The sequence below is a fragment of the Nestor notabilis genome, unplaced genomic scaffold (genome assembly GCF_000696875.1).
Source record: "Nestor notabilis isolate BGI_N333 unplaced genomic scaffold, ASM69687v1 scaffold9462, whole genome shotgun sequence".
NCBI lineage: Eukaryota > Metazoa > Chordata > Aves > Psittaciformes > Psittacidae > Nestor > Nestor notabilis.
In genome coordinates this window covers 120,494-138,753 of record NW_009918025.1, presented here as the reverse complement: position 1 = coordinate 138,753, position 18,260 = coordinate 120,494, and the positions used below count along the sequence as shown (strand labels likewise).

Sequence of the window (18,260 nt, the reverse complement as noted above, 5' to 3'; positions counted from 1 at the left end):
TATATAAAAATATATATATTCTCTTAGAATATAGAAGATAGAATTCAGAGCAGTAGGGAGAGAACGTGGGTTCAGGACCCCTGATCTTCCTGTAATTCAAGCACAGTGTTCTTTCTCTGAAGCAGAATGTGACTATGGTCTGAAATCTGCTGCTCTATAAATATGCTTTAAATGCTGTTTAGTTGGATAGGTTGAAGTGCAACGTAATCCTATAGAAGAGTTTTCTGTGTTTCTGGAAGGTCTTGCTATTGTTCTGTCAACTTTTTATTATAAAGCTTTATAGTTAGAAATAGACACCTTCAATATCAATAGAATATAAAAAGCGTTAAAAAAGTGACACGATGGACCCTGTGGAGTAACCAGATGTAATGAAAACTGTTCTGTTGCCTTTCAGATGCTATAAAAATACCTAACTGGGATTGACAAAAGATGCTAAAACTTGTATAAACATTGTCAAGGCAAGGTTGGCAATGCTGATTCCAGAGAAGTGCCAAGTAAAGCTCATTATTAAACAGTCTTTCTGATTGAAGGAGTAATTTGGGAGCAATTTAAGGAGCAAATATCTCCGAATGGGTTAGAATGCAGACAGGCACAAGAAACATTCCAGTGAGGAGACAGTGTTAAGAAGCAATGCTGTTAGTTACCTGGTAGAAATGCAAATTAATTCTGCTAATTGGGGTAGCATGAATGGAACTTTTAATTGTCACTTGAAAGAGAACCACTTTGCATCTTTAAAGGTTACAGAAATGGCTTTTGTGGGAGTTTGGTTTCCAAATTTCGAGCTGGTAACTAGTGCATTGCTGAAGATGGAGTAATTCACCAACCTGCACATTGCCATTTGTTAATTAACAGGAGCAAAGAAATGATTAGTAATTGCAGATTAGTCCATGGAACGATTGAAATCAAGTGGAAGAGTTGCTGGCAGAGAAGAGCAGGTTCAGTTTGCTACATGAGTGAGCAGCAGTGACAAGGTTTTCCTTTCCTGTTACCTGTTAGGGAGGGATCTTCGGTGCCGTCTCCAGATGCCTGGCCATGAAGATGAGCAGGGTGTGTGGGAGAGCTTAAGCGTTCCTCTTGTTCTCGCAGGGAGATGGAGTTTTTGTGGGGTACCTTGTTCAGGCTCGTGCCCAGACTGCTCACAGGGTTCATCTGTGGGACTTCTGTGGTCTTCCTGCTCGGTGGCTGATACACCTGGCTATAGTGGCCTATGGGATGATATGCTGGTTTCTCAGATTTGCTGTCCTCTTCATCATCATCATCAATGATAACCAACTCTGCACGGATAACCCCATCGTACCGCGATAACTTTTGGCTTGCCTCTGCATCGTCGTCATCGACGCGCTGGTAACCCATGAAAATCATGGTTACTGGTTCAGAATCATCCACGTAACATGGCACAGCTTGGACAACGCTGTAGCGAGCATCTTCCTCATCATGAGGTGCAGGGGATGGTTCATTAAGCTGGCAGGGACTTAAAAACCTTGTCTCGTTATGTCTTTCTCTGGTATTCTGGTAAGGTTTAAATTCCTCATGCGCAGCTTTTCTTCCCTCGTTATGTATCAGCCTGTTCTCAGGATTAGTGTGCTCATTCTTCTCTGAATGGGAAAGGACTGGAGAGGGAGATTTTGGCTGTATTACCTTTGGAAGATCAAGCCCATTCTCTTTATGTTGCTGCACGAAGGGCTCTGTTTTGGAGGAGAATTCTGTCTGATGATTGCTAAATCCATTCATCTCTCTTCTATGAACATCTTCCAGTTTTGGTCCAGGGACTAATTTGTCTTTCTGGGGAGTACCTGGCCTATAAAACTTGTTTGCAAACACAGGCTCATGGTACTCTGTGGGAGACTGGGAATTCTTCTCAGTTGCCTGCCGCAGCAGGTCCTCCACCTCGACAGGAGCAAGTTCATCCACCCTGTTTTGTGTTGTGCTGCCGTTTGAGGACACTGCATAGACCGACTTCCTGCCGTCGTCATAGACTTTAATTCCTGTCTCTTTAAACTCCTTTGAGGGAAGAGGTATTGTTGATAACACTGTGTTTTCTCCTGTCTTCATGTCTTTTTCAACCTTAATTTCCATGGCAAACAATGCTGTGGAAAGAAACAAGTGCTTAAACTGATAATGTAGCAGCTGCACACACAATATTACAGAGTTCTGGAAGTGATGGAGAGTGAATGTCGGAATTATCAAACACATGAAATTATCACAAACATAACCAATATATTGGGTCCTCATTTGGAGTGTCTCCTTCCATCCTGTCAACACTTGAAGTTGTAAAAAAACCCCATTTTGGATCCAATTCTGTGTGGAAAAACATGCTGTTGAGGAGCCAGTTCTCATGACTTGGCTGAGAAAGCCAGGTTTCACAGTGGGCCGTGGTGCTGTGCTGGGCAGCAGCAGTTGGAAGTGCTCAATGTGCTACAAGACTGAAGAGTCTTGGGCACTTGGAAGGGTTAGGAAGCTTTGTAGGAGGTGGGAAATAACCAGACTACTGTAAGTGTGGATAGAAAATGCAAAACACCTGATGTGAAGGGAGGAATTACTGTCTGTAATGGTTATCCTTCCCTTAAAGTGGGTTAGATTCAATTTACAGGAATATTCTATGTGAGAAGCAGGTGAAGGGAGGGGATCCTGCCCCTCTGCTCTGCTCTGCTCTGTGAGACCCCACTCACAGCACTGGGTGCAGGGCTGGTGTCTCCAACATGAGAAGGACATGGAGCTGCTGGAGCAAGTCCAGAGGAGGCCACGAGGATGAGCAGGGGCTGGAGCAGCTCCCGTATGGAGACAGGCTGAGAACATTGGGGCTGTTCAGCCTGGAGAAGAGAAGCTGCTGGAGACCTCAGAGCAGCTTCCAGTGTGTGAAGGGGGCTACAAGGATGCTGGGGAGGGACCTTCATCAGGGACTGGAGCGACAGGACAAGGGGTGATGGGTTCAAACTGGAACAGGGGAAGTTCAGGTTGGATCTAAGGCAGAAGCTCTTCCCTGTGAGGGTGCTGAGGCGCTGGCACAGGGTGCCCAGAGGAGCTGTGGCTGCCCCATCCCTGGCAGTGTTCAAGGCCAGGTTGGACACAGGGGCTTGGAGCAACCTGCTCTAGTGGAAGGTGTCCCTGCCCGTGGCAGGGGTTGGAACTGGATGAGCTTTAAGGTCCTTTCCAACCCAAACCATCCCATGATTCTATACTGGCACCCTTTGGAGTTACTAATAAGCAGTACCTTTCCTCTTCTCTTCATCATCAGTGGCAGCATGTGTGGAAGGACTTCTCAGTGTGGAAGGCCTGAAATGCTTGGGCAGGTCAGGAATGCTGGCATATATGTAGTCTGCCTCTGAATAAAGAAGATCCACACAGCATTATTAATATGCTTTCACTGACTTCTACAGGAACCTTTTGGAAATAGTGTTTTTTACTAAACATACCTTTTTCAACTCCTGCTTTTTCAGCCTTCACAGACTAGGAAAGAGAACCATTAACAATAAACGTGATTAGTTAGTTTTAAGATGTTAACTAGACATTGCTTTACCTGCTAGTTTTAACTTTTTGTGAGCACAACCTCATACTGAGAAGGGGCTAAAAGTGGAACCTGCTCCGTGGGAACATGGGAAGGGAGAAGGGGATGTTTTTCAGGTCTTTTTGGCAGTGTGATTCCAAGTGACACGGGGGAAGGCAGGACATCAACAGCTTTAAGCAGTGCCCCAGCCTCCTGCTGTGGCCCAAGCTGGTTGCCTTCAGAGGTTTCACTTCAAAGTTCTACTTTGGCTTTCTAGTTGTACTTATCTCCCTGCATGTCTTCAGAGTGAGCGTCTGTGTGTAAGAACAACTGTAGAACTACAAAGTTCAGTTTCATCACTGTATAATGTGAGATTATTTAAGATGGTTTCCAAATACTGGAATGATATTTTGGCAAAGACTAATGACTACTATTAAGTCATGTTTCACTACATGCTGGGGTAAAAAGCATGATGCAGTGTAGCTGAGTGCATCACCTGGAGGGGTGCGAGGACATCAGCCTCTGCATTCACTTGGTACCCGCTAGATCTGTCTCTGGCTGAGATGCAAAGCTGCTGGTTGGTGGCAGTCCTATGGATGAGGAATGATAGGAATTGCTCTCCCACCCCCATAAACCAGCAAATGGAGACTTTCCCTCCTTATTATGATAAATGAGTAATGAATTCTACTTGGGGAGTAATATGGCACTAACCTTTATGATGTCTTCCGTTGTCTTCTCAACAGACTTAAGCTTCTTTAAAATTGCTTCTTCCTTAGCTGAGACTTCCATTTCCTCTCTTTCCAGGGCCTCAATTTCCTTCTCCAATCTGCAATCACAATTCCCTTTGATTTGATGCTAGTCAGAGAACAACATTGCAGGTTCAATGTGTTGTGACATTAGGACATTAGCAGGGCTGGTTCTACTTATCGTGACAGGTTCTGCTTGAATATGAGATTTGGCTTATCACTTTGCATGCAGCAGGAAATGCTCTCAAACTGTATTCTTGCCTTTAAAGCAAAAACGGACCTGCCATAGATTCCTTCTGGTCCTACTTTGAAGAAGGTGGCTCAAATGAACTTATTGTTCAGGAGGGAATATATAAGGAATATGGAGCCCCACAGCATTTCCTCCTCTCTAACCAAATTCTCCCTCCTATGTTGACTCAAGAAATGTGATTACTCTGGTGTAATTAACACTTGGGAATTCACTATCCAGACACCAGGGTTGTGATGTTGTCTTTTAGTTTTGTATGTTTACTTGTACACATGTTGAAATGCAGCAAATTGCTTAGTTGTAAGAAAGTCAGAAGAATGTTCTTGTACCTGGTAGTACTTAAAGGGTTAGAGCACATCACCTCATACACTGTATTTTATTAGATGTGTGTATTTTGTTATATGTACAAATACTTTATGGATGCTATATTTATTATATGTTTGCCATATTCAGGAGGATCTCCTGTGGAGGAAAGTTCTAGTCAATCCTTAACTAGAAGCTACAATTCCAGAGCTGCCTCTATCAATGGGAATCAAGTTACATTTGTATTTCTGAGGGATGGAACAGGTATCACTTATTTCGGATAACATAATACTGTCATTTGCAAGCACTTTCTGTAGGTAAAATAGCTCTTAACTCATTTTCTAAGATAAAAATTCATATAGCTAGAAATCATAATAGTGATGTGCCTTCACTCTGATGAAGTGATAACATGTAAGTGGTGGATTTTGAAAGCTAAGCAACCTGCAGAGAGGAAGGTGCTCAAGACACTCGAGCCTGAAGCTTTGTTTTCCAGTCTATTTGGGCTTGAAAATGAAGCATTTACAGACACCCGGGTTGACGAAGGGGCTCTCTGAGGAGGTGTGTGTTCAGCTCCAAGATGCTTGAAGATACTCCAAGACGGTTCTCCACGTTTTTGCATGCGTGACTGTGGGTTCTGGGATCTCAAAGCTCCTTGGTTTGTTAAAACAGGTGTAAGTGATGCTCAATTCCTCAGGGGAAAAATAACCAGGCTTAAAAATGCGAGGTGTTGCTGATGTGGAGTGGGTCCAACCTGTTCCCGATGGAGTAGAGCAGAGCCTGTGGAGCCAAAGACCTAGAAGTAACACTAAGCTTTAAGGGCTCCTCTCTGGGGCTGTGCGCTAAGGCTCTTACAGACGTACAGGTGGGTTTTTAGTACACAAAGTGCTGCTGAGTGACTAATTCTCTGGGAAGAATGCTTACATCTTGTTGTAGAAAGCATTCCTTTCCAGTAGAGCAGCAGTCATGTAAGACACACGGCTTCAAGGCAAAGTTCCCAGGACAAACAGCTGGGAAGGTTGATGTCTGCAGTGTTTGTTCAAGTAATATCCTCACAAGCAGTGCTGATGAATTTGCAACAGAAAAGTGAGTAGTTCACATAGGTGTGATGCGTGTCCCATCAGGTGCTAATAGCAACCACTTAGACTGCAATTAGGTGAGATGCCCAATGCTAAGAAACAGTTTTAAAGGGCCTTCTTATTAGAGGAGGAGCCTTGATTCTCAGTGAGAGCTTTGTTTTACAAAAGCTACAAGCCCATCTCTTATGAATACCAACTATACTTCTCTGGGACAGCAGGATATTTAGCAATTGACTGATCTCTGTCAGATTTTAGCAGTGCAAAACACAAGTACCTTGTTGGTTATGACTTGGCTGATGGGCTAAACCTTTATTGCTATGTAAAAGCAGTCAAAACTTCTTTGGGGCTATTGACTTCTGCTGTAGGTTTGTACACTGTTTAAAAGGAGTCACAGCTCCCTTTCCCTCCCCTCTTTGTTATAATCTTAAATCTATGTTATAGGGTTTCTTGCATGTTAAAGCTGAGTTCAGTGTTTAAGGCATCATTTTCCTAATTAGAGTTTTTATTTTCTTAGCACCAAGATGTTTGATGAAACAAAGACCTTTCTTCTAGACAGAAAGATCCAGGATGAAGTGTCTAATCTCTGTCTGTGAGAGAGGGAGAAAGCTATGTCTGGTTAAAGCACGCCTCCAAGGTGAAGTATCTTAGCCACATTCTTTCTCTGGTGACTAAGGCAGTGGTTTAAGCAGGTCCTATATTTAATTTTGTTTCCTCTTTCTAGCCAAGGCAGTTCCTTTCTGCATAAGAGTGTATTTATTAGGTGTTTGATAGATATTGCTTTATTAGCCTAGTTGGGAGGTAACTTTTCCATGAATATATAGGATCAAGTCTGGATTTAACTCTAAACTGGGACTTGAACTGGATGTCTCGTTACAGAATCAGCTGGGTTGGAAAAGACCTTTAAGATCATTAAGTCCAACCTTTTCCCAAGTACTGCCAAGACCACCACTAAGCCATGTCACTACAGGTGTAGCACTCACTTATAGGTGCTATATAAGTGAGTTCTGGTTCATCTACCTTTTCTTTTGGGGATTATTTTTGGAAGAACTTCTTTTGACAAAGGAAAAAAACAAAATCAAATTTCAAAGCCTTCCATGTTGGAGTAAAATAAGTCTTCCATTGGTTTTGAGTCCGTCAGAAGTCAATGACTGTAGACTTAAGGCAGCTGCAACTGATGTCACTGGTTGCGGAGATCAGTCAGAAGAGTGACAACTAAATGGTCTGAGCCAAAGTTACAAATAGAGTGACAATGATGTCCTATAACCCTGATAGAGTCAATTGTTTGATGTTTTGACTTATTCTTCAGTGTGTGTTAGGATCCATGATATTGCACCAAAGACAACAGTAAGAATAGAAGCCTGTCACCCCTTTAAGCAGACCAGCAAAGTTGAGTGCAGGCTGGCAGAGAAGCATTATTTATCTCTTTCTGTGTGACTGCTTAAGGAGTCTGAATTAACACTGTGGCTCTTGCCTTACTCAAACTCAGATTTGTAGAGCTATAATAATAGGATACTACATGGACTGTTATCTGTAGTGAGAATATCTTCTTTTTTGAAACACGAAGGTATCACAGACCTCAGAACTGAGATGTGAGGAAAAAGGCATTCAGGATGAAAGTAGAAGCAAAAAAAAAGGTAAAAATTAAAAGCTGATAACACTTTGGACCTAAGTTTGCAAGATGCCCTTAGGACCCTGCTCAAAGGTACTGGTTATAAGTGCTAAAAGTGTCTGAACGTTCTTGGAGGGCTCTGTAAGTAGCGCAATGACCGTGTGCTATGTTTCTGCACTTCTTACAGAGTAGTATTTGCTTAAGACATTGGAATGTATTTTTATATGAGGCTTGATGGCAGTATTATCATAATACGAAAATTAATCATTGAAAGCTAACAGAGGCATGATGAACTGAAGAATCATTCACTTTTACTATGGAGTTATTTCAGTCTGGACTCTAACCACTCCCAGAGACGGGTGGAAGAAAAGGAAGAAAAAACCTGGTAAAGTATTAAAAAGGGAGTGGGGAGAGAAAAAGAGAAGAGACAACCCCAAATAAATCAAAGATTATAAACCCCATATAGTTATCTGGGAGATCAGGAGAAGTATTATTTAAGTTTATGTATGCTCTCACACCCATACCAACACCCACTGTGTATGGTAATTGATTCACTGCTCGGCGCAGTTAGAGAAGAATTCTCATAGCCCTGTAGTGGGAATTACATCTACACCTTAAGTATCTCTTTTTGCATTCATACTTGCATATTGGCATAGATTTTAGGATTCATTTCCAGAGGATGCTGGGAGTGTGCACACGGGAATTTGTTGAAAGGAGCCTTTTAGAAGCTGCTATCCATAGAGCTCAGACTGACTCCGAGCTCCGAGTTCTGACTTGGTGCAGTTGAGAAGTTGGGCTGGGATCTTTCTAATGTGCTTAAATCTTTAGAAACATCTAAATAAATGGCATTTTTATGAAGCTGCATCACAGTTTGTGTATGTCTTGAAGGGGTCTAGCAGCTACACTAGCAATTATAAGAAACTATCTTTCAATGGTGCTGCTGTGCGTTGTAGAGAAATGGGAGTATGATGTAGCTGTTGTATTAAACCCTTTGGAGGTTTGTCCTCTCCTTGAGTAGTGCTCATTATTTGAGAGGGGAAATAAGTAGTGTGGAGGTGGGGATGGAAGAAGGAACTTAAGAAGCTGAGATACTAAATTGGAGATTTCTCTCCAAAGCAGTAGCTGAATGAAGACTATCTGCAGAATATAGCTGCCTGCTGCTGGCCCCAGTGATCTGCTGGGGCTGGCACCACTGCCAGCCCAGAAGAAAAACAAACAGCTTAAGAATGAAAAGCAGATAGGAAGATACCACCCTGGAGCACACCAGACTGAGAGGAAAAGGCAGTTTAGCAAGTCCTCCCATGTTTTGAGGTGAGTCACATGCTATAGCAGGTCTTGAGTCTGTTGAGCCTTAGCCTACCTTCATTTCTCACATCAGAAAACACCCATTAGAATCACAGAATGGTTTGGGTTGGGAAGGACCTTAAGATCATCCAGTTCCAACCCCCTGCCATAGGCAGGGACACCTCTCTTAGTTACCATGATGTTGTTTGTGCATTTTTAAGTATGTTGTTTAGCAACTAATTCCACCAAGAATGAGTGCTATCAGTGAAGATTGAATGAGTGCTATCAGTGAAGATTAAATGAGCAAATGGGGCTCCTCATTCTTCATTCAGCTTGTACCCTGACCAGGGACATGCTCCCTTGGCTCACTAACTTCTAACATGTAAAGGGGATGAATAGGACAGATAATGTAAATGCTATTTTTGGTCTGTAACCAGAGCATTCAGCTGTTTGTCTGCAGGGTGGTTCAGGGCACTCGCTGTTCACTGGTTTGTTGTTCATACAAAGAATGGAACTCTCCCTTTTACCAAAAAATGCTCAAATCCAAACTCTTTTTGACATCCCAGTAAAGAATGTTTCAAACCAGAGGTCTCATTTAGGAGGGTGATGGAAAAGCAGCCCATCCATGCCACTGCTGTACATAGTCTGCCTACAGTTGTGATCGTCCTCTCAGCAGAAAGCAACAAAGACTGGCCTAAGGGTATTCAAAAAGTCTTTAAAGTGATTCAGATGTTTTAACTAAAGGTAAAACTCACCCGGAATAATCAGCAGAGTGGACAGAATTTGTCTGAATCAAGTGAAGTTTAATAGTCAGATGCCCAGAACAGAGAATTCCACTGAGCTTCTCAGTAACGTAACTTACTGCTGCTGCGTGACGTGTGTCTACATGGCTGGTTTAGCAATATTTGATTTACAGGACAGGTTAAAGGTATGACTTCACATCTGTGCAGTCAAACAAGCTTTTGTTAGCTTGAGTGATACCTGTGGTGTAGCAGAAGCACTGTGCAAACACTGTATGGTGCATATTTTGTGCTTTTTCGTGGACTTTGTTCAATCTGAGCTCTGTGTTACTGGGTTTCTGTATTGCTGCTGGCAGGTTTGAAACCAGGCTGGGTATGTCTAACCAAAATGGGATGATATTTGGAAGGCAGCGTGGATGTTTTCCTAGAGGCCTTTGCTACACAGCTATTGTGGAGGGGTAGGAACTATAATTCGTAACAAAAGATGCTCTACGTGAATAAATGTGCTTCAATTCCTAGTTCAGAATAAAGGTCCTACTTGACTCCAGGTATGTTCTGCCTCCGTTCTCCACCTGTAAAATCAAGTGTCCTTGTCTGAGTCCTCTGCGTATCGTGAAGATAAAAGCTGCTAAAGTCACTAAGGTGTGTAGATTGTGTGGCTAAGGGAGTATCTATCTCAGTAATGAAAATGTCTTTTGACATCAAGGCCTTACAAACCTCTCAGAACTTCAGCAATTGTGAGTTAAGTCCTTAGTTCAGGGTGGCTCAGGAATGTAAGTAGGAGCATTTCTGTACTGACTTTCATTTCTAGAATGCATTAGACCTGTGAAGTTGTTGTAAAGGTGAAGGCAGTGTGTCATTTTGTGTTATACTTCCTTTGTCAGTTCATCTTATTTTATGCTGATGCAATTTGGTACGTTTCACTACAAATAAATGTGAAGTATTTCAGATGTACATCGAGAAGCAGGAATTGTTCTAAGGAAGAAACAATTTGGTGGAACTTCCCTGGAGAAGTTCATAGGCAAGAAAAGTTAGTTGGTAACACTAAAATGTTGGGAGGGGGTTGTATATGCTGAGTGTTACTCAAGTCTCTGGCAAAAACTTCCAGTGGGAAGATTGCAGGCACATGTCTATAGCAGGGCTGTTACAGGCTCAGGCATACATCAAGTGTATGAGCTGAGGAGCCTCAGCCTTGTTTGGTACAACCTGTGTGCTCTTGGTCGCGTGATGTGGCACTAAACGTGCAGTCTTCTCATTCACAATGTGTCTGCCTCTACTCCTTGTCATTACCAAAACCAGAGACAGGCTGAGATGTTACTCCAGGATTCACGTTGTGATTTCAGGAAGCAATTGGGCTCAAATGATGGGTTTGGCACTTTAAATTCTCTTTCCTTAAAGCAAAGATGCGTTTGGAAACCTTCCCTTAAATGCCTATGGGCCTCTTTTAAAAGACCTGGAAGCTTCTAATTCAGATAGATAAACTTTAAAATTAGTAATCCCTTGTCAGCTTTTGGATCCAATCTGGAATTAAAGCAGAGGGAATATTCCTTTGTGGCGCTGATTTACGTACATGAATTAAAGTTCTTCAGGTTTGAAGCTCCAGCTGGATTACTCTTTTATTATTCCTAATAGCAATGAATTCTAGTAATGCTAAAAGAAAGAGCCAATATGGAGAGATTCAGAGGAGTAAAGCTCACTTCATGTGTTCAGGTTTGGTCTCTGAGGAAATAGAAATGATCTGACAACAAATTCAGGAGAGTCATTACAAAAACAGTATCAGAAGACTCTACAGCTCTAGCTGCAAACCCAGGATCCTGGGAGGCACAGAAATGAAATCATCAACCCTGTTTGCTGAAGTCTCTGAACTGGTGTTGTAGGAGCAGTTTTAACTCCTAATCCTGCATTCTAATTCTTCCCAGGGATAGGGCAGGAGGGACCTGCTGCCAGCGTTGCTGTGAGAGCTTAATGACAGTGACTGAGGTGCAGAGAGCCCTAAAGCTGTGTTATGAGGGACCAGATTTAGATGCTGGAGATACACTATGCTTCTTGCTAAAAGCTGGTGCTGGTTTTAAGGCAGGCAATGTGTCAGGAGCTCAGTAGCTTTCCTTTTCAGTGGCAGAGACATTGATAGATCTCCACTATAAGAGCACTGCTTGTTCTTTACTTGGATGTTGTCAAAGGAGTTTGGAACAGTGTAAATGTAGGTTATGTCAGAACAAAAGCATCCTTCCAACGTAGCCACACACCAAACCACGTTTTTGACTTGGCAGCTTTAAAGACTCGAAGTCAATAGGAATTTGAAAATCCAGTGCTTGGAGAGGGGCTGAACTTCCACTGGGCTGGGAGGGAGCTACTTCCTGAGCCAGTCCTTCCCCACACAGCTCTTTCCTAGTGTCACGCTGTCGCAGGGTTTGCACTTCATTGTCACGACCTGCTGGGATGTTCTCAGAGCTCCTGCTACTGCAACCAAGAATTCTACTGATGTGTGTGAAAAGCTGTTTGTTGAGAGAAGGTGCTTTCAAGCAAGAAGTCAGCATAATCACAGGACTAACTAGCGTTGGGATGCTGCCTGTCGGAGAGGTGCAGTACAGAGGTGGGTGGGAGATAACTGGGGGGCAACTTTGCCAAGAGAGTGTCTGGAGGAAGAGAAGAGTATGGAGGAAGTTGCTATTGAACTGAAATAGAGCAAGAAGTCTCAAAAAAGGGGGATGAATCTAAAGAAACGGGAACACTTCATCTTTTCTCTGGGGGATAGTGGGTACGCCTGGACCCAGGGAAGGAGCTGGTTGCATACGGAGCCCTGTAGTGTTTGAGAGAGGCTAAGTGCAGTAATAAGCACCTAGAATCATGTCCACAGTAAATAAAGGAGTTGTATGTGAGACTGTCTGTGCAGTTTAGTGTTAGCCCTATGTGGCAGGCACGAGGCAATGAGATTTGTAGGAACATCTCTAATAAAAGGCAGTAAAAGGCCTGGAAGCTAGAACAGGCTTCCAGGAATGAACTGAGGACAAACCAGCATGGAAGATAAGTGAAAATAAGGCGAATTATACTGACAGGGCTTGTACTGTTCTGAAGTGTAGTGTTATGGTAGAACTCAGGTGTTAAAGGCTTCGCAGGACCTAGTGAAACTGAGGAAGTTCTAAAACTACTTACTGTTGTTTGTAATTCTGGTTCACCAACTGCTGTCTCAGAGCAAAACCCAGAGACGGGTGGTACCTGATGTGTGAGCACAGCATGGAACTGGAGAAACAAGTGTTCTGCAAGACACTCGTTGTGCAGTTTGGTCAAATTCACAGTATGGGAATTGGCATTGTGCATTCTCTAATTTTATCTAAAAAATACAACAGAGTTTGCTTTTCTCTGTGTATCAAACTGCCTCTGATGTCTCAATCTTTTCCAAACATAGGTAGGACTTTTAAGAAGGGACCAGACAGAAGGGCAGGGGTATTACCCTACCTGAAAATGTCTTGTTCCAGCTCATGAGTTCGTTGTTGGTCCTCCCGATTCTGCTTTTGCATTTCTTCTTGCTCTTTTGGAGTGACAGAACTGAGGCCATCCAAGAGCCATTTCTCTCGCAAGGCCTTTTTCTGATGGGGGAAAACACAGGCAAGTCAGTGTACTTGAAAAGTGAGGCTCTTCAATCATTTACTCTATTGCCTTGATGCCATAGGTGTGAGCTGCATTCCTGTGCTGGGTCTGGCAGGAGGCAACTTGGCAGCAGTGAGAGCCACTGAAAAAGAAATACTGAGGAACGTTTGTGTTTTGAGATTGACTTAAACCTAAACTTCAAAGCAATGTCCCATTAATCCACCCAACGAATACCTAGAGGATGCACTAATCAGTTGCTACCTGTAATAGATTAATATCTATTAGTGGATCCAGTGGTGTGTTGAGATTGGGACTGGAAAGGCAGAGCATGAGTAGCTGGTGTCTGGTTCGTGTCTCAGCAGATGTGCTGTGTGTTTAGAACTGCTCTTGTAGGGGCAATCTAGGGCTTAGGTATTTAGGTCCTGACCTGTTTAGTGCCTGTGGAGTGATTTCTGGGCAGTCGTGGCTTATAACTGGGTGTTATTACATGTGTTCAGGTGAGGGAACCTCTCAGCTGTGTTTTCAGACGGTGGAAACTATGACTGTACCCACTGATTGCCTCCTACAGCTGCTTTGCAGCAGGAAAGGTGGCAGCTCACAGTCAACAGAGGTTTCTAAAATATTCCTGGAGTAACAAAATCTCCATGGAGGTAAGTTCCTGTTTGCAGGCTGGAGGTTGTAAACCATGAGGACTTCACTGCGCTCTTCTTACTCCCTTCACACTAACATAGGAATATAAACTCAGTGGCTGCCTTGGGGAAGAAGTGGGAGTCAGGGCTCCTTAGGAAAACTCTTTCAACAGGGGAGAAAAGCATGCACAGAAGGTTTTTCATTAACCATGGCTTTTCCATTTGTAATTTAGATTCCTTGAGCTGCCTGGTTTCCATGTGTGTGTTTTGGGGGTTGTTTTTTTCCTCTAGCTAGTTTGATTAACTCTCGGATGTAGATGAAGGTTAAATGGGATGCCCTGTGAGGAGGCTGCATTAACCTCGGTGCCTGCTGGCATCCCTGCCTGCATCCTGTGTGTTGAGTCACTTAAACCGTTGCTTCCTCCACTTTTCTGTTTACTGTACACTTTGCATGATGTTATTACTGAGGTGCAGCTGACGAGGAGGATGCACATAGGACCCGATTGCAGTTAAAGGCTATTCTCAGCTTGCTTGATGGCTGATATACATGATGTGCTAGAAACTGGAGCTAAACCAGGGTTGTCGGGAATTCTGTGGCACTGCAGGGTACTGAAGCGTTTCCAGTTGTTTTAGCCCCGTGGGATAGTATTCCCTCTCTCAATGCTGGATCCTAGGAAATCTCTGGGCAGCAAAGGCTGCTCCAGACTGATGTCTTGAGCCCTGGCCCTGAAGGATCACTGAGCAGCACTTCCTGGCAGTTGTGTCTTAGGGTTAAATGAGATAAATGCAGATTTCAATAGAATGGTTTCTCCTGATCTGGGAGGTGAACGCAGGCTGGTGTTGGCACAACTCTTACAGACCACAAAGTCCTATTTTCTTTGGTTGCAGGGAACAGGGTTCTTAATTCCCTTTTCAATCGAGCTAGTTAGATTTCAATGGTAAGTAGAGCTCCTAGAAAAGAGAGGGTTTCTTCAGTTCTGGCTTGAACTGAATTATTCTAGCACTGTTGTCCCCAGGAATCTCTACTGTAGACCTCAGAAACTGATAACACCCATTGAAATCACCCAAAGCTTCACGTATGTATAGGGTTAGGCCCAAGAAGACAAACTCCCTCAATACAGGCATAACACAATAGTGTTATTTTTGCCTTTTCCTACAATAGTGTGGTGCTGCTCCCAACTAAATGCCATTTGATCTTTTAATTTAATGAGGCACTTCCAAAAGAGTGACACATTGTGCAGTTTGGAAACAGCCTCCGAGCAAGACAGTTTCAAGGCTGCTCCGCTGAGGCATGGGCACAGCCCCAGTGCTTTTGGGCTGTGGGGTTCTTTCTGCTGCCCTTTGGCTATAAAGCATCTCTGGTTCAGTACTAGGTGGTGCACGTGTTGTAGGGTTCCATGAAAGCATTTCATTTTGCATTGGGCTGAGGGTGTTAAGGCAAAGGGATACTTCTACACTATGATGTGATAAGACCCTGGGAATGACCAGAGCGACGTGAAGTCATCACTTCTGTAGTTCATGGTCGCATCAGGAGCCCTGTGACAATGTTCTGCAAAGTCTATGAATAACAGCCCACACGTGCTCCAGGCACAACTCCACTGTGATCCTTAACAAGGCTAGACTGACATTCCCAGATTCCTCCTTTGCTGGAAGGCGCAGGTGTGTTGGATTGGTGGGTCTTGCAGTTCACCTTAGGGTATGTTGGGGGAGGTATAAATCATTTCCACAGCTTTCACAGGGGATGTAGTTCGGTGCTGCTAACTCCTGGAATAAAAAGCTGTGTGACCAGCACCTACCAAGATAGTAGCCATGGAGTTCAGGCATGTCAGAAGCCAAAAACTTAATCAGCTAAAGCAGTAAAGCTCTTGGGAAGCACATGCAAATCAGTGCTGGTTGTGCTTGTCAAGCAACTCTGGTCCTTTCCCTTGTTGCCTCAGCGAGAAGGATTCCAATTAAGAGGAAGAATTAGTTGCTGGTGCATCTAGAATGACTTGAGGATGAAATTTCCCTTGTACCCTCACTGGCAGCCCCCGTTACCCCTCGCAGTGCCCATGGAACCCTGAGCACACACGTGCATGTGTTTGCTTGCACGTCTGCTGCTTCGTGTGGTCGAAGTGCGCAGGTGGGGTGCAAATAATCCTTCTCCAGTATAGTTCTACCAGGTAACTAAGACCTGTTGTGATACCCCAGCTGCCTCTTTCTGGTTAGAATTTAGCCTGGGGACAGCAAAGTCATTGGGAAGCTGGAGCAGAGATTCCTATTTACAAAAGAGAAGCTTAAAAGACCAAACCCTCCCCCCAAACAACAACCTTTTAATAAACCTGTCACTAAGGGTTATAAATAGGAATAATAAAGGACAAAATGAGGAGCAGGATAGTGATATCCAGCAAACAGGAACATCCATATGACAGTGAGATTTACTAACCTGCAATAGTTTCCTAAGGGACAGGTGTCAGTTAATGACAAATAGGTCATGGAGCTCTAGATTTCACCACGCACAACTAGTAGGAGTGTAAATGAGTGAAGTCAACCTGACTTGTAAGGGAGATGAGCCTCAGAAATAAAACCTGAAGTGTCTAAACATTGCAGAGCTCTAAATCTGGTTTAAGGCAATTTCTCCACTAGATGCTTGTGGCGTTTGACTCCATGGATACACCTGAGTTAGTCTGAAGCATAAATGGGTTTGTTCAAGGACAAGGCTTCTAGAGCATCGACAGAGGATGTTCATATCGTAATGTTGCATTTGCTTTTAGGTGCCTTAGTACTCGGTTGGAAAAAGTAGTGTCCATTTTGGGTGCTGGATCCCTCTTTGCCTAGCGAATCATTCCTTCTGTAGATCCTTGATTTGCCTCACATGCAATATGACTGGTTTTAATTTCAAAACCTTTCTGTATGATAAACATGGTTTTTCACAGAACAAGCAAACAAATCACATCCTCTGTCCCCTTGCGAAGGAAGAGCATGTTGGTAGTATTTTTCCAGGAGTGTTTTAGCTCCTGTAAAATTCCATGGAACCTCTTCAGACTAAGTGCAAGGTGGCTTTGCCTTTTTGTTTTCTTAACTTTTTAACTCCCTTGTACCTATTAGTGTTGGCTGAAGACATGCACTAAATCAGTAAGGGAGCTGCCCTGGGGCTCTATCTGTGGTAACAGTAAGAATTAGCTGGTTGTCTAGAACAGATCAGTTTATCCTTCTTAAAAGAAGGGCAAAAGAGTCATTCTGGAGTTACAGGCATGGAAACTTGGAACGTAAATTACAGTGCTCCGTGTAACCATGTGCTAAGGTGGACTTGGAAAAGTTACTCCCCTCTTTTAGGAAAGACATCACAAGCCTGTTCTTACGGGCACCTTCCAATAAATCCTAAGCACGGTTGACTCTTGCCTTGGCTTGCCTGGCTCAGTGAGCTAGCTGATCACCACTTCTCAGTTTTTTGGCTTGGCTCAAAAGAAGAGGGTGGATGAAACCCAGGATTAAGTCCCTGTTTTGAAGAGGAGTCTGGTTTAAATCTGCTTTTCCCGCATTTGCTCAAGGACACGTGCCACATTCCTGGCATTGGATTCCACGTATCTTTCCTGAAACTGTTTATCCACTCACATGAGCAAAAGGGTGTGTAAAATACCAAGTCTTGCCTATTTCCAGAAGCACAGCTTTTTGTCTTGGCTCCCTAAATGACATGCAGTGCATGTCACATTTGGCATTTAGAGAATGGTGGTGTTGGACAGAAATCACTGCAATTTCCAGTGTCTACAGAAATAGATCTTTTGGTTTCTTAGTCATTTGGCCCCTGTAATCCTGAGTTCACCCCCTGGCCATAGCTGACAAAATTTGCAGCATTTATGCCTCTCTTTTATTATTTTTATCTTTTAAATTCACAAAGAAACATCATTATTTTAGCACAGAGTCACCGAACAAGCCGACTATGGCCAAAATAGGCTCCTAAAGGCTGGACTTGATGATCTCAAAGGTGTTTTCGAACCTGGTTGATTCCGTGACTCTATATTTCTACTTTTATTTGTCCTCCAGGAAAACAAGTGCAAGGGGAGCTCATGGTTGTGCTGCAGCCTGCACCGAGGGAGGCTGCTCTAGTGGAATCAAGGAATGAACACACCCAGTCTGAAATGTGAGGCTTAATTTTCAGCTGTGAGTTATTCCTGGGTATGATCTCATTTTCTGCCATGAAAGTGATCAAGTAACATTAGCTCCTGAGTGTGGTTTTCTTTTTTTTCCAAGAGTGATGCTTATTAAAGTCAAATGGAGTCGTGGCAAGACTCCAGAAAGCTGTGAAGATTTGACAGGCAAAGCACAACTTAAATGCATGAAGATTTGCATTCTCAAATGCCAAACCTTTATTCACGCTGAACGACTCGAGGCTATCACCAGTTATAGAAATCCAGCACTTGCTTACCTTTAAATGCTGGTGTTTCATTTTTTCCTCTTCCACTTTTAGACGTTTCTGTGTAATTTCTTCTTGCAGTTTTCTTTTGTCCTACCGATCAAGGGAACAACAGAACTTTGTTTAGAGAAATTACTTGTTAAATAAACCCTGGTGATGTT

At 43.3% G+C, this 18,260-nt stretch overlaps 1 protein-coding gene across 1 annotated transcript in view; it reads right to left on the bottom strand.

Moving 5' to 3' along the window:
• Positions 1-989: 989 nt before the first annotated feature.
• Positions 990-18,260, bottom strand: part of PALMD (palmdelphin) — a gene marked incomplete at its 3' end in the record, with an annotated part of 22,345 nt that continues 5,074 nt past the window's right edge. Inside the window, exons 2-7 of the mRNA XM_010009517.1 lie at positions 18,112-18,192; positions 12,946-13,076; positions 4,196-4,310; positions 3,414-3,447; positions 3,212-3,322; positions 990-2,087 (exon numbers count right to left, since the gene is read on the bottom strand). Of these exons, the coding sequence (XP_010007819.1) occupies positions 990-2,087; positions 3,212-3,322; positions 3,414-3,447; positions 4,196-4,310; positions 12,946-13,076; positions 18,112-18,192 (1,570 nt within the window). The remainder of the gene's footprint in view (positions 2,088-3,211; positions 3,323-3,413; positions 3,448-4,195; positions 4,311-12,945; positions 13,077-18,111; positions 18,193-18,260) is intronic.